Below are 12607 nucleotides of genomic sequence, written 5' to 3'. Positions count from 1 at the left end.
GCAACAAACTTAACAGTTGTGGATCTTCGGAAAGACCACAAGATAGTAGCTTTTCTGGTGTTAAGATGCTGGAAGGATTATTAAGAGATTGGTCTAATAAATTTGTCAACAATGAACTCTGCGACTGTGGCCTCTGCTGTTGTGTTCCCGATGCAGCTTGGGGAGGGAAATTCTGACCAGGATGCATATCCGACTTATCCTGATGTGGGTCCAACCCCCCTTGAACTGGAAAATTCAACCAACCACTAGTTCCATTGTTGACATTATTTGTAGATCTGTCTGGCAAGCCTTGAAGTATAGACATTAAGTCAACATTCTGAGAACTATGCTGTGCACAAGCATTATCTAAAATTGATGAGTTAAGATTCGAATGTGCCAGTAAGGAGTCATTTACAACATCTGTCTTTGCCGAATGGGAAGCTAAATCTCTTCCAGGCCAATATGAATAGGGATTCGTCAGAGATCTCTGCCTCTCCAGTGACATCTTTTTTGCCAACAGATAAGCGTCATCCCCACTACCAGCTCCCGCAGAAGGTAATGCATTTGAATTGATCCCCATGTATCCATGCATATCTGTAGAGCAAAGTAAATGTTCACATAAGACTAAGAAAATGGGAATAAAAGGAAGCCTGGCCAAATTTTTATTTTATTTTTTTAAAACATAAAAGGACACAAACCTTCAGCGAGAGCAAACTTCTCAAGGGGCGCACTAATTGCACTGCCAGACATCAGTGACTCCAAAAACCTGTTCTCAGCCTCCGTTTTCTGACCATGCACATATCTTGGCTCATTCTTTATCACATCAGCCTCACTTGAAGCTGAGTGAAGCTTCCCAAGGCTGTCGTGGTTCAACATACCAGATGCATCTTGAATTTCATTAGGCTTAGGTGTACTAAATCCAGGAGGTGGTCGAGCTTTGGCGCGCAAGTGGGGCATCACATCCCCAAGTAAATAGAATGGGGAGTCAAACGGTGCACTAGCCAGGCGCACTTGCAACTCTATGCCAAAATATCCAGCCTCAAACCATCCAATTATATCGCTTCCAGCAAAAGGACCTTGAATTTCACCTTGTGGGTCCTTATAGTAAAGAATCAGGTCCTCCGGAGATGACTGAGAATTCTTGCATGATTCCAGTTCCCTGTCAAACACTGCAGATGCTTGCCTTCTCATAATAGAATCATCACCTATCGACCATTTGAGTCCTCCTCTTTCGGCATTTGTTGAATCAGCCAATTTTTTCTCACATACACCGTGCACTTCTGTAGATGTCTCTCTCGAATCATGAATAGTTGACTTGGAACGCTCTGGGAAAGATGATCTCCAAGAACCCACATGAAGCATTGAAGAATTTTTTGGCGAGCTTGATTCTCTAGTGGTGTCCGAATCTTCATTCTGCCTATAAGAAGCACTTTCTTCTTCCAGAGCTGAAAGACAAAGCAGTTAAGTTCTTTTCCTTAGATTTATAGCTATTATATTAAAGTTAAACAGAATGAAAATTTAATTTTAAATTTCAATTGATGCATATGTAACACACAGGAGATGCCGTGCAAAATTTATTCAAAACCAGATGTTTAATCACGAGCAGGAGATGTCTTAAAAGTCAATGAGAAATAAAACTACAATGTAAAATCAAATAGATCCAGAAGGACATAATAATCAACAATTTCAGAAGGCTCTGACCAGAACATGCTGGCTACCCCAATAAATTGAACAATACAATTTGATCGATTGGAAATTCAACTGTTATATTATCTAATAAGTCATGACTCCGTTGTCCCTTTTTTGTATACGTATGATTTCAACATATCGGACCGCAGTTATCCTGAAGTCCCAAAAAAATAAAAAATAAAATAAAATAAATAAAATAAAACAACATCGACTGCACCTTCAGGATTCAACTTGTGATAAGCAGATGCCTGACAATCCTGCATTGTCTCCACTTTCGCATTTGGCCAAGAATACATATGCCTCTCTTGGGACAAACTTTCTGAATAATTTAAATAACCACCTTTTACATCATCCATATTTTCACTTTTAGGATCATCAAGAGCAAGGGGCAAATCATTTCTAATGCCTATTCACACAAAATAAAATCAATACAGATCAAAATGAGCCAATTTTTCAGTCACATAAAATGAAAATTTGATTGTGGACGTGCAAAAATATTCGATTATGACAATACCAATCCTGCTTCCTTTTGTCTGCACAGAATCAGTTGTTCGACCAAAAGATCCTTCTTTAGTGATCTGTGGAGCGCCACTACTCATGATTTCTCCATTGTCAATTCCCTTCAAGACAACCTACAGACACAAGCAATCAAATTAAATTCCAAGTAGAAACAAACCGAATTTCTTAAAACAGTAGATAATAATGCTTACCAATTCTTCAGGAGTGGGGGTGCAAAAAGCTAGAGGTTCTAAAGGTTCTTCCAGAGTGAGGGAAGGTACTTGATCAACCTCCCCTAAAAGTTTTGCAAAGGATCTCATATCAGTTATCCTGTACATATTAAGCAATTTTATTCGGCTGTATCTTAATGCAGATTGCTCTCCATGGCCACTTTCAACCTTTTCTGAAAAAGATCCAACTGGCTGTGGGGGAATATAAATATTGGTGACAGAGCTACCTCCAGAGCTAATCCTTCCCCTAACAAGAGGAAAGGTTGGAGCAGGATTTTCTCCACGTCCGCGACCATGCACAAATGTAGAAACCTGTTTGTTTGGGGTCAAAGCCTGGTGCAGAGGCTCCCCTCTGCCTCGTCTGTATGAAGTGTTAGGTCTCCATGGTCGATAGTGGTCCACATCCTTCTCATCCTTCCCATGGTACGGAGGATGAAATGGCCCTTTATCAAGCAGCATGTCAGATTCCTTGTTAGACTCCCCCCACTTCTCACGCATAGTGTCTATCTCTTTGCCGTCAGGCCCCCAGCGAGTGCTCCATTTGCTACGTTGATCCTGACTGCTTTCTCTATTTCCAGAATCAACCCATCGCTCCCCTGGGGCACGACGGGGATAGTTTTTCTATTTAGCTTCTTCCACTCCGCCTCCTTGGTAGGATCGGGGTTTTCACTTTTGGCTTCCAAGGGGTCATACAAGTCTTTACAACTAAGGAGGTCTTCCATCTGAGGCCTCCACAGTGTGTAATTGGTGGCAGTGAGTTTGATCATAGCTCCTGATGAATATTCCTCCATTGACATCTTGACTTGTAAAAGCTTTATCAAAAACTACGAGGGTTAATTGATGAACCAAGCTCTGATACCACTTGTTGTGATTCTCCGATCACGTGAAGAGAAAATAAAAGAGGAAAAATAATTCTATTTCTACTTGAATAGAATTTACAACGGAATTTACAAACTGTCAACAAAAAACCTCTCAAAAGAGTCTCTAATCTCTCTTTTATTTCTCTCTTCTACCCTCTATTTTTCTCTTCCTCTCGTGGGAAGGATTCTCACTTTTTATTGTGGCCTTTCCTCTTACTTTTTTGTGACTTCTATCCTCTTTGCATGGGACCTCTCTATTTATAGAGAAATTTGTTACAAAACTGCCTTAAATTATAGCAAAAAAAAACTGCCGTATTAAGAAAGAAACTGCCAGCCTTGCCTGTCATTTTTGGACAAAAAATCTGCTGAATTCATGAAATTTTACACCAGCATTTAATGCAAAAGTGGGCTGCCCCTTAGGTGGCTCATGCATGTGGAAATCTTGCTTCTCAAGAAACAAAATTGTGTGGCTGTCAACAAAATAGCAAGGCGGCTGAAGCTGTGAGTTTTAATTCAAATTTGCTACTTCTCTTTCATGCATGCATGTTGGTGGGAACTACTTGTTTATTAAGAAATTGAAATTTCAACAATTTTGGCATGGAAGAATCTTGAATGTGGCTGGAATATATCACAATTGGGAGAGGTGAGCTAACTCGTTATTCTGGGATTTGTAAGAGGCAATGTTGTTGTTCAAGGACTTATTCTCATTCACCTTGCTCAAGTACCTTATAAAGGACACCTGAAACTTGACATATTCCTTCTATTTATGTTGTTCTGCAAGTAAATCCGAGGCATTAGCACTTGAAAAGAAAATGCTAGAATCATTGAAAGGAAGAAACAGCAGAGGCTATTGCCTTTGGCTATACAAAGAGGGATCGCCTATCAATTATAGATTTGAAGGACCTTTTCTCGTGGGGAGGTCATATATGGCTCCAACAATAGCCTACTCTCTTAAAGCGAGCTAGAACCGATTGATTGCAACTATATAAAAATGGAGTTTTAGAATAAGATCAAAGAATTTAAAAAGTAAGAAAAGTGGACTAAAATGAAGAACTCATTATACTTAGAGTGTTGCTTCATGGACAGGGAAGGAGACAGGGTTTGGGACAGGGGCTCCTATTCCGGGCACCATATGGCGTCCCTATCCTAAACCCTGTCCCCATCCGTGTCCATGTAATTTTTCCCTTATACTTATGATATTGGATTAGAACTACAATTTCAAGGACCATATCACCTTCCAATGTTCACCACTGTCCTTCTACCTAAAACCAAGAAGACTTCTAGTTTTTATTCAGGTTGTGGTGGGCCAAATAAAGGGCGAATAAGGGCCCCAAGAGTTCATTCGATACCAGCCCTTAAATTCTTCCCCCACTAGAGTTTCGATGCTGGAAGATTGTTCGAAAAACGTAAGGAGGCATATCCTCACCAGGGTTGTAAGCAAAAATCGTCAAACCGGAAAATCGAACTGAAAATCGCATTTCAGAAACCATCGATTTGGTGCCACATGGACCCGGTCAATGAAATGGTTTTGAAGTTTTGGTTTGAGAATTTTAATTTTGGTTTAAAACCAAACCAGATCGACGAAAAAATATATAAAAATTAAAAATTTAAAAATGAATTTTTTTGAAATTTTAAGACTTTAAGTGGGCCGTAAGCCCATAAATAACAATAAACCCGACCAAAAAAAAAAAAAAAAAAAAAAGAAAAAAAAAACCAAAAAAAACCCTTCTTTAAAAATTCAAAAAAAAAAAAAAACCAAAAAACTTAAGAACGAGTTATTTTGATTAATTAGTCGGTTTATTAAAAGCGTAAACAAATGTGAGGGAAAACGACCTTTGGAGATCTGGTTAGGGCGGGAATCAGACTCAGTCCTGTCTGCCATTAGTGAGCGAAAGGATGATTTCTAAAGAGAGAGAGTGAATTTCCGAGAGAGACGCGAAGAAAACCTTTGCAAATGTGGGGGAAAATAGGTCAAGGGCGGAGGTAGGATGATATGATTAAAATTGGAGTTTAGCTTAACGGCGTGTCACCCCCGGCTCATGTTAGCACAATCCCCCGGCTCGTATGCTCATGAGAAGACGACGCAATTGTGCTAACCCGGGTTACACATTTTCAATCACATAATTTTATACTAAAGCATTTTACACGTAAATATAAAAAAAATTTCTATTTTTTAATCATACATTCTCAAAAAATTTTACGATTACAAAATCCATATTCAACTTAAAAGGGGCATAGGCTTCAATTTCAAATCCAGAGCATGTTTGAACCACATTAAAAGGTTAAAAATCTATTTTGGCAGAAGATCGTTGAAAAATGTATGGTTAAAATAAAAAGAAAAGATTTGTATTTGCGTGTCATACTATTTTATTAATGTATGGTTAAAATAAAATAAAATACAAATCTTAGTTTACCAAGTATATTCGGATAATTTAACTTTTAAAAATAAATAAATTAATTAAAATTATAATAACTATATTATTATCTCACTTTAATGAACGAAGACAATAAAATAAATTATTAAAAACTTTAAAAAATAATAAAAAATTAAACGGGTACGTAAATGTCCCACCCCCTTCCTTGCCCCTCACATCTTAAACAACTAATGGACGAATACGGGACGGAAAAATTCCCAACAGGGTGAGGGTGAGGGAACCTACTCTGTTGCAAACTCGCGCCGTTGTCATTCCTATTGTTGAACGACGTGAAAAATGTAAAAGTCTTCTTGTATTTTTGTATTTTTATCCATTTATTACATAGAGATTCCATTTTATTTGTGCTGACCTCCTTACAATGTTTTGTAAGATGAAGGCCTCATTTATAACGTTGAAAATTGTTATTTTCCAATAAATAATTATTGTATAAATGTTGAGCACTGTTAAATTTGTAACTATGGACGGATAGATGTTGGTTTTTAATTATGATACTAATTGTTGTCTGGTTTTACATTTTAGGGTGATTTTAATTGTCCATATTTTCATGCAATTTTTTGAATTTGGATACAGCAATTTCCAGAAATATATGGCGTTAACATGTTGATACTAGAATTGACGGTTCAATATTATGGTTAAACTTATGATTTTCAAGGGACGAAGAAAATTTCGAACTTAGTATTGTACATGATCTATAGTTTGATGGGTGAAATTACAAATTTTAGCGGTTTCAAGTTTGTTATGCAAAAGTTGAGTATGCCAAACAAATATAGAGTTTGTACAAATTTCGAGTTTATTCGACTAACTACATGCATACAGCCTGTTTGGGCTCGATTTTTTCATCCAAGAAATTGATTTTTTGACCGTTATTTCACTATTTCAGTCGTCATATTTGACTTCTTCTTTCATAGGTAGACCCCACTTTTCTCCTAACGGGCAAAAAATCAATTTTCAAAATCACTCCCAAACAGATAATTTTTTTTAACAATTCATAATTGCTCCACTTTGTTTTCCGTTGATCTATAAATTCAATGACTTTTTAATGATATAATATTTGCGTGATGGACATCTATGTAACGAAAGTTTCCTCACAAATTCCGCGCGTAGGTTCCTCATTCGTATTTTGGCCTAGTTTACGCCGAAACTTCATTTTCTGCTTCCATTAATTTCATATCGTGGTGCATTTTTACACTACATTTTAGTCGTGTATGTTATTCAAATTTTCAAAATTTTTTTCTTAAACTCATTTTCAATTACATATTCACGCGGTAAAATATTTTACACATAAATTTAAAATTCTTTTCTATTTTTAAATCACATATTCTTCAAAAAAAAAAAAAAAAAAATCATTATCTTCTTATTGTTTGTCAAACAGGGGCTGAATAGAAATATGCCCAATAAGTTATAAAAATCGAAATTTTACAATTTAAAGCTTCTATAAAATTCAAGAGTTCATAGCATTTTATGATTCCCCAAATTTTGAGATTCACTAATATTGAGTTTTGAGAAATCTTGAAAAGTTGTAAAATCTCGAATTTATTTTTTCGGAATATGCATACATTGCGTTGTTTAATTTAACCAATTCAAATCAACCTAATACTAGCTATGGACAAATATTAAGGGCCTGTTTGGGAGCGATTTTTTCACCCAAAAAATTAATTTTTTGACCGTTATTTCATTATTTTAGCCGTTATACGAAGTGATTTTTCTCTCAAAAATTTGATTTTTTGACTGTTATTTCATTATTCCAACCGTTATATTTGACTTATTCTCTTACAGGTGGACCCCACTTTTCTCCTAACGATCAAAAAATCAATTCTCAAAATCACTCCTAAAAAGGCTCATATTTGACTTTTTCTCTCACAGGTGGACCCCACTTTTCTCTTAACGGTCAAAAAATCAATTCTCAAAATCACTCTCAAACAGACCCTAATATTGATGGATTTTATATCACAATCGAACTGATTTGGCTTGGAAACTGGACATATTGATAACCCTAAAGTTAGGACCTACTTGGGCCAATTCAGCAGTTATTGTGAGAATTAATATTTTGATCATTAAAGATAAAAGTATATATTACCTGTAAGTAAAGAAGTAAAAAATGACGATTGAATTATGAGAAAGTAACGATCAAAAATTGATTTTTTATGGTGAAAAATCAGAACCAAATAAGGGCTAAGAGAAGGGGAAAAAATGTATTTTCTTTAACAGTTCAGAAAAAAGTAAAAAATAAAAATAAAGAAAGTAAATGAAACTTTCATAGCACAAGATTCCCGTAAACATGGCGGGGATTTTTGGCGCCATTTCTCTCAATCCGCAATTCAAGCGAATTTCGCTCTATTTTTCTCCCAATCATCCCTCTTACAAATCGTTTAAACCCTCATCAATTTGCCATTACTCACGAAGTACATATAATAAAAAATTCTGTTCTTTTGCCCTAGAAATGGCTCAAACAGCGGAAAATCGTACCCCTGAAATCGAAGAACCAAACCCCAAAATCCCAAAACTCCAACAAAACGGCGATTCTGAAGCACCCCATGAGTTCACTTCCTTTTTCCGCGTCAAAAAGCACTCAGAAAAAGCTATTTTGCCATCTAGGGCATCACCTCTTTCCGCAGGCTATGATTTGTCCAGGTAAATAATTATCCACATCCCTCAAGAATTTTTTTTTCCACACAAATGGGGTAAATAATACAAATTCTTGTTGAATTCTGATGGGTTACGGATTATGCAGTGCAACGGAGACTAAAGTGCCAGCCAGAGGCAAAGCTTTGATTCCCACGGATCTTAGCATTGCCATACCAGAAGGAACTTACGCACGTATTGGTAATTTTCTACTGTATTTCTGTATATGATTCACGTTAAATCCCTTAATCTATGCTGACGGATTTTTCCGATTCTATTATATAGCGCCACGATCAGGGTTGGCATGGAAGCACTCCATCGATGTAGGAGCGGGGGTGATTGATGCAGATTACAGAGGTCCAGTTGGGGTCATTTTGTTTAACCATTCTGATGTGGATTTTGAAGTGAAGGCTGGTGACAGAATTGCACAACTTATTATTGAGAAAATCTTAACTCCTGAGGTAACAGAGGTTGATGATCTTGATTCAACCATTAGAGGCTCGGGCGGTTTTGGATCTACCGGTGTTTAATTTTCTGCAATCAGAATGGTATATCTTGGGGAATTATATGTTCTGTGTGCTGTCTTCTAGTTGATCACATTGCAGATGTATTTGCTAGATGATCTTTATTAAAAGTAACTGGATTTTCAACACTACATTTTATGCGTGTTCGGCTGAGCTTAAAAAAATGAACTTTTTGGTTCCAAATGTACTCGCCAAAGTGATTTATCAGTCTGTTTGGGGTGATTTTTTCTCTCAACTGTTATTCTATTATTTCAGTCGTCATATTTGACTTTTTCTCTCACAGTTTGACCCCACTTTTTTGTAACGGTTAAAAAATCAATTATCAAATAAGCTAGATATCTTTGGAGCCTGTTTGGGAGTGATTTTAATAATTGATTTTTTGACTGTTAGAAGAAAAGTGGGGTCTACTTGTGAGAGAAGAAATCAAATATGACGGCTAGAATAATAAAATAACGGTCAAAAAATCAATTTTTTGGGTGAAAAAATGGGGCCCAAACAGCCCCTTGATCGACAAAAGAACTGTTTATTTCGAAACTCGCTTATAAATTAGTCAAACATGCTCTTTATTAGGTTGGCTCCAAGAAGAGAGAAACAAGTTGTCTGCAGGTAACATCATTTGGATAAGATTAGGTGATTGACTAACCTAAAACCAGAAAGTCATACACTATTGTTTTATTTGTAAATTTTCTTAATGAATTGCATAGAACTTGGAAAAGACATCCTGAAATAAGAATATTTAACTGCTGATAGTGAGAAAAATAATGATAACTTGCAAACATGGTTTACAAGGGTAGTAGAGACCACGGATTAAAATGTATTAGGTGAATAATTCCCCTGTTTGAGCTCCATTAATGAGTATTTTTCCACTATCTCATTTTCCTACAGTAACTAGCTGACAACACATCACATTACACATGATTTTTGTTAGCCATGGATAGGGAAAGAATGATGCCGTGGAGCCTAAAGGACTAAATTGACCTAGGATGCATTGAAAATGTACATCTTTGCCCTCCATTATTTTTAATTGGGTAATTGGCACAAAACGTCCTTACCTTTCAAGTCTATTGTGGAAAACGTCCATACCTTTCATTTTTTGGCATTTTTGCCCTCATTTCAACCTTTCTTTGCGCTGGACGTCCTTCCGTCCATATTCCGTTAGTTTTTTCGTTAATTAAAGGGTAATTGGCACAAAACGTCCCTACCTTACAAGTCTATTGTGAAAAACGTCCATATCTTTCATTTTTTGGCATTTTTGCTCTCATTTCAACCTTTCTTTGCGCTGGACGTCCTTCCGTCCATATTCCGTCAGTTTTTCCGTTAATTAAATACAAAAATACTTTTTTTTTTTCATAAACAAGGATAAAATTGTCCTCACCCACTTCACCCCTTTTTCCCGCCATCAACTTAGTCCATAAGTAACAGTAGCAGCGACATGAATCTGAAAAATACTTTAAATAATTAAATTAAATAAAGAAAAAATATCGTGAATACATTATATTTCACAATTCCACAACTACTGTTGCTGTCATCTTGTGTCACTGGAAAATTTTAGAAAGACATATTAAATGTGTAGTCAATTTATAATGAGCCAAAATGGTGAATGGCTCTTTTTGGCTCAATGGAGAAGATGAATGACTCATTTTAAATTGACTCATTATAAATTAACTACCCATTTAATATGTCTTTCTAAATTTTTCCAGTGACACAAGATGACAACAACAGTAGTTGTGGAATTGTGAAATATAATGTGTTCACGATATTTTTTCTTTATTTTACTTAATCATTTAAAGTATTTTCAGATTCATGTTACTGCTACTGTTACTTATGGACTAAGTTGATGGCGGGAAAAAGGGGTGAAGTGGATGAGGACAATTTTACCCTTGTTTATGGAAAGAAAAATGTATTTTTGTATTTAATTAACGGAAAAACTGACGGAATATGGATGGAAGGACGTCCAGCGCAAAGAAAGGTTGAAATGAGGGCAAAAATGCCAAAAAATGAAAGGTAGGGACGTTTTCCACAATAGACTTGAAAGGTAGGGACGTTTTGTGCCAATTACCCGAATGTTTAACGGAAAAACTGACGGAATATGGACGGAAGGACGTCCAACACAAAGAAAGGTTGAAATGAGGGCAAAAATGAAAGGTAGGGACGTTTTCCACAATAGACTTGAAAGGTAGGGACGTTTTGTGCCAATTACCCATTTTTAATTCTATCAATATTTAACAATCAATTGAAAAGGGTAGAAAAGAAAAAAAAATTCTTACTCAATTGACAACATTTTCTCAGGTGACCACAATTTTTGTAAGAGACGTTGTCCTTGTTGTCTAACATAGGACCCACATTTTTTGAAAAAAAGTTGGAAAAAATTGGCAAGAATAGGGGCTAAACACACGCAATATATTTAAAAAACGGTTGAATTAGCTTGAAATACAGATGGCAAGTTGTTTATAGTTCTCGTTTGGCCTCCATTCTCCTTTTTATTCTTTCTCTCTCTTATTATTAATCACATAATCTTTCATAAAATAATATTATACGTAAATTCTTTTTAACCACGCATCTTTCAAAAAAACACTATTCCAACAATTAAATTTTGAAAAGAATGAGAACCAAACGGGGTCATAAAGTGAATAACACGTTCATTTTACTTGTACCTTGAATTCTACAAAATACAATAAACGTATGTTCGGTAGTGATTATGAGAATTAAAAATGACAATTGAAATAGTGAAATAACGATTAAAAAATTGATTTTTTGGAGTGAAAATTTGCCGGGGCTAAACTCTATCTTGGGAATGGAGAACAGCCTCCCCAGAAGCTACACATGTACCACCCAACTGATATTTCTGAGGCGGTAGCCACCCTCAAGAACTACATCCCTATTCTGCATGTAAGAAGGCTATTGGATTAAGCCACTTTGCCTAAAAGAATGTTTCCTTACGCTGCAGACTCTTTTCAGGTAATTAAAATATCGTTATTATGTGCTGGTTTCTTGTATACATCAAACTGTTAAACCGATGTATGGTTTCTCTTGAGTGCGGATTTTACATCTAAATGTAATGCAATAGACATTAAACTGCCAGCCAGAGGAAAAGCTAAGTTCTTACAGAATTAATCATTGTCATACCACGAGGAGCTTATGACCTCATCGTAGTGGAGCCCACACACTAAGATTGTGGGGCCTATGCTCATAGTAATTGATCACAATTAATTGTGGACCCTGAGCTCCACTACCACCTAAACTCTAGTTGAACACCACCATTGATAGATAGTATTAGTCTGCCAAGATCTATCACTTAACTGTAATAAAGGAGGTGTTTGATAGTCATTTTTATGTAAAAATGAATTTTAGAATAGTAAATTGATGCGAAATATATAGTTAAAAAATAAGGAAATTTTTTTTATTTGCATGTAATATTATTTTAATAAAGAATGTGTGGTTGAAAAGAAAAGAGAAAAAAATGCATTTTGAAAAAAATTGCTACCAAACGGGGCCAAAATAAAGTTGCTATTTTAGATGATAAACTTGAGATGGACAAAAAAGAAAAGGAAAGCCTCCACTGACATTTTGATCAATAAATACTAGCCTCCATTACCATGTCAAACATGGGGGGCCAAATTATAATTTCTAACCCAACAACATATGGAATTTCTTTTCTGCACCCAGATCTTTATTTCTCAGGAAATCCACATCTTACAGATAAACAGTTAGTTTCTGTATTACGCATGTTAATTATTGTGGAAATGGACAAAAGTCAGAGGAACCCACAA

The 12607-nt window shown here is 35.9% G+C and overlaps 2 protein-coding genes across 2 annotated transcripts in view; one reads left to right on the top strand and one right to left on the bottom strand.

The window, feature by feature from the left end:
- LOC111389045 overlaps nt 1–3002 on the bottom strand; it is a 20996-nt gene extending 17994 nt beyond the window's left edge. The window contains exons 1-5 of the mRNA XM_023013894.1: nt 2379–3002; nt 2183–2300; nt 1886–2074; nt 678–1424; nt 37–573 (exon numbers count right to left, since the gene is read on the bottom strand). Of these exons, the coding sequence (XP_022869662.1) occupies nt 37–573; nt 678–1424; nt 1886–2074; nt 2183–2300; nt 2379–2894 (2107 nt within the window). The 5' untranslated portion in view covers nt 2895–3002. The remainder of the gene's footprint in view (nt 1–36; nt 574–677; nt 1425–1885; nt 2075–2182; nt 2301–2378) is intronic.
- Nucleotides 3003–7967: 4965 nt separating this feature from the next.
- Nucleotides 7968–8970, top strand: LOC111389051 (deoxyuridine 5'-triphosphate nucleotidohydrolase-like). The gene is made up of 3 exons (XM_023013909.1): nt 7968–8322; nt 8423–8514; nt 8599–8970. The coding sequence occupies exons 1-3, from the start codon at nt 7970–7972 to the stop codon at nt 8841–8843; spliced, it is 690 nt and encodes a 229-aa protein (XP_022869677.1). The 5' UTR covers nt 7968–7969; the 3' UTR covers nt 8844–8970.
- Nucleotides 8971–12607: the final 3637 nt, after the last annotated feature.

This window comes from Olea europaea, unplaced genomic scaffold (genome assembly GCF_002742605.1).
Source record: "Olea europaea var. sylvestris unplaced genomic scaffold, O_europaea_v1 scaffold555, whole genome shotgun sequence".
In the NCBI taxonomy this organism is placed as follows: domain Eukaryota; kingdom Viridiplantae; phylum Streptophyta; class Magnoliopsida; order Lamiales; family Oleaceae; genus Olea; species Olea europaea.
Note: the sequence above shows the minus strand (reverse complement) of the source record. Positions and strands in the feature narration are given on the sequence as shown.

Bases quoted from the DNA above. Each gene is read 5' to 3' on its own strand.
- LOC111389051 (XM_023013909.1), top strand. From the start codon at position 7,970: ATGGCGGGGATTTTTGGCGCCATTTCTCTCAATCCGCAATTCAAGCGA. The intron at 8,323-8,422 runs GTAAATAATTAT...CGGATTATGCAG, and splicing joins GCAGGCTATGATTTGTCCAG to TGCAACGGAGACTAAAGTGC. The intron at 8,515-8,598 runs GTAATTTTCTAC...TCTATTATATAG, and splicing joins AGGAACTTACGCACGTATTG to CGCCACGATCAGGGTTGGCA.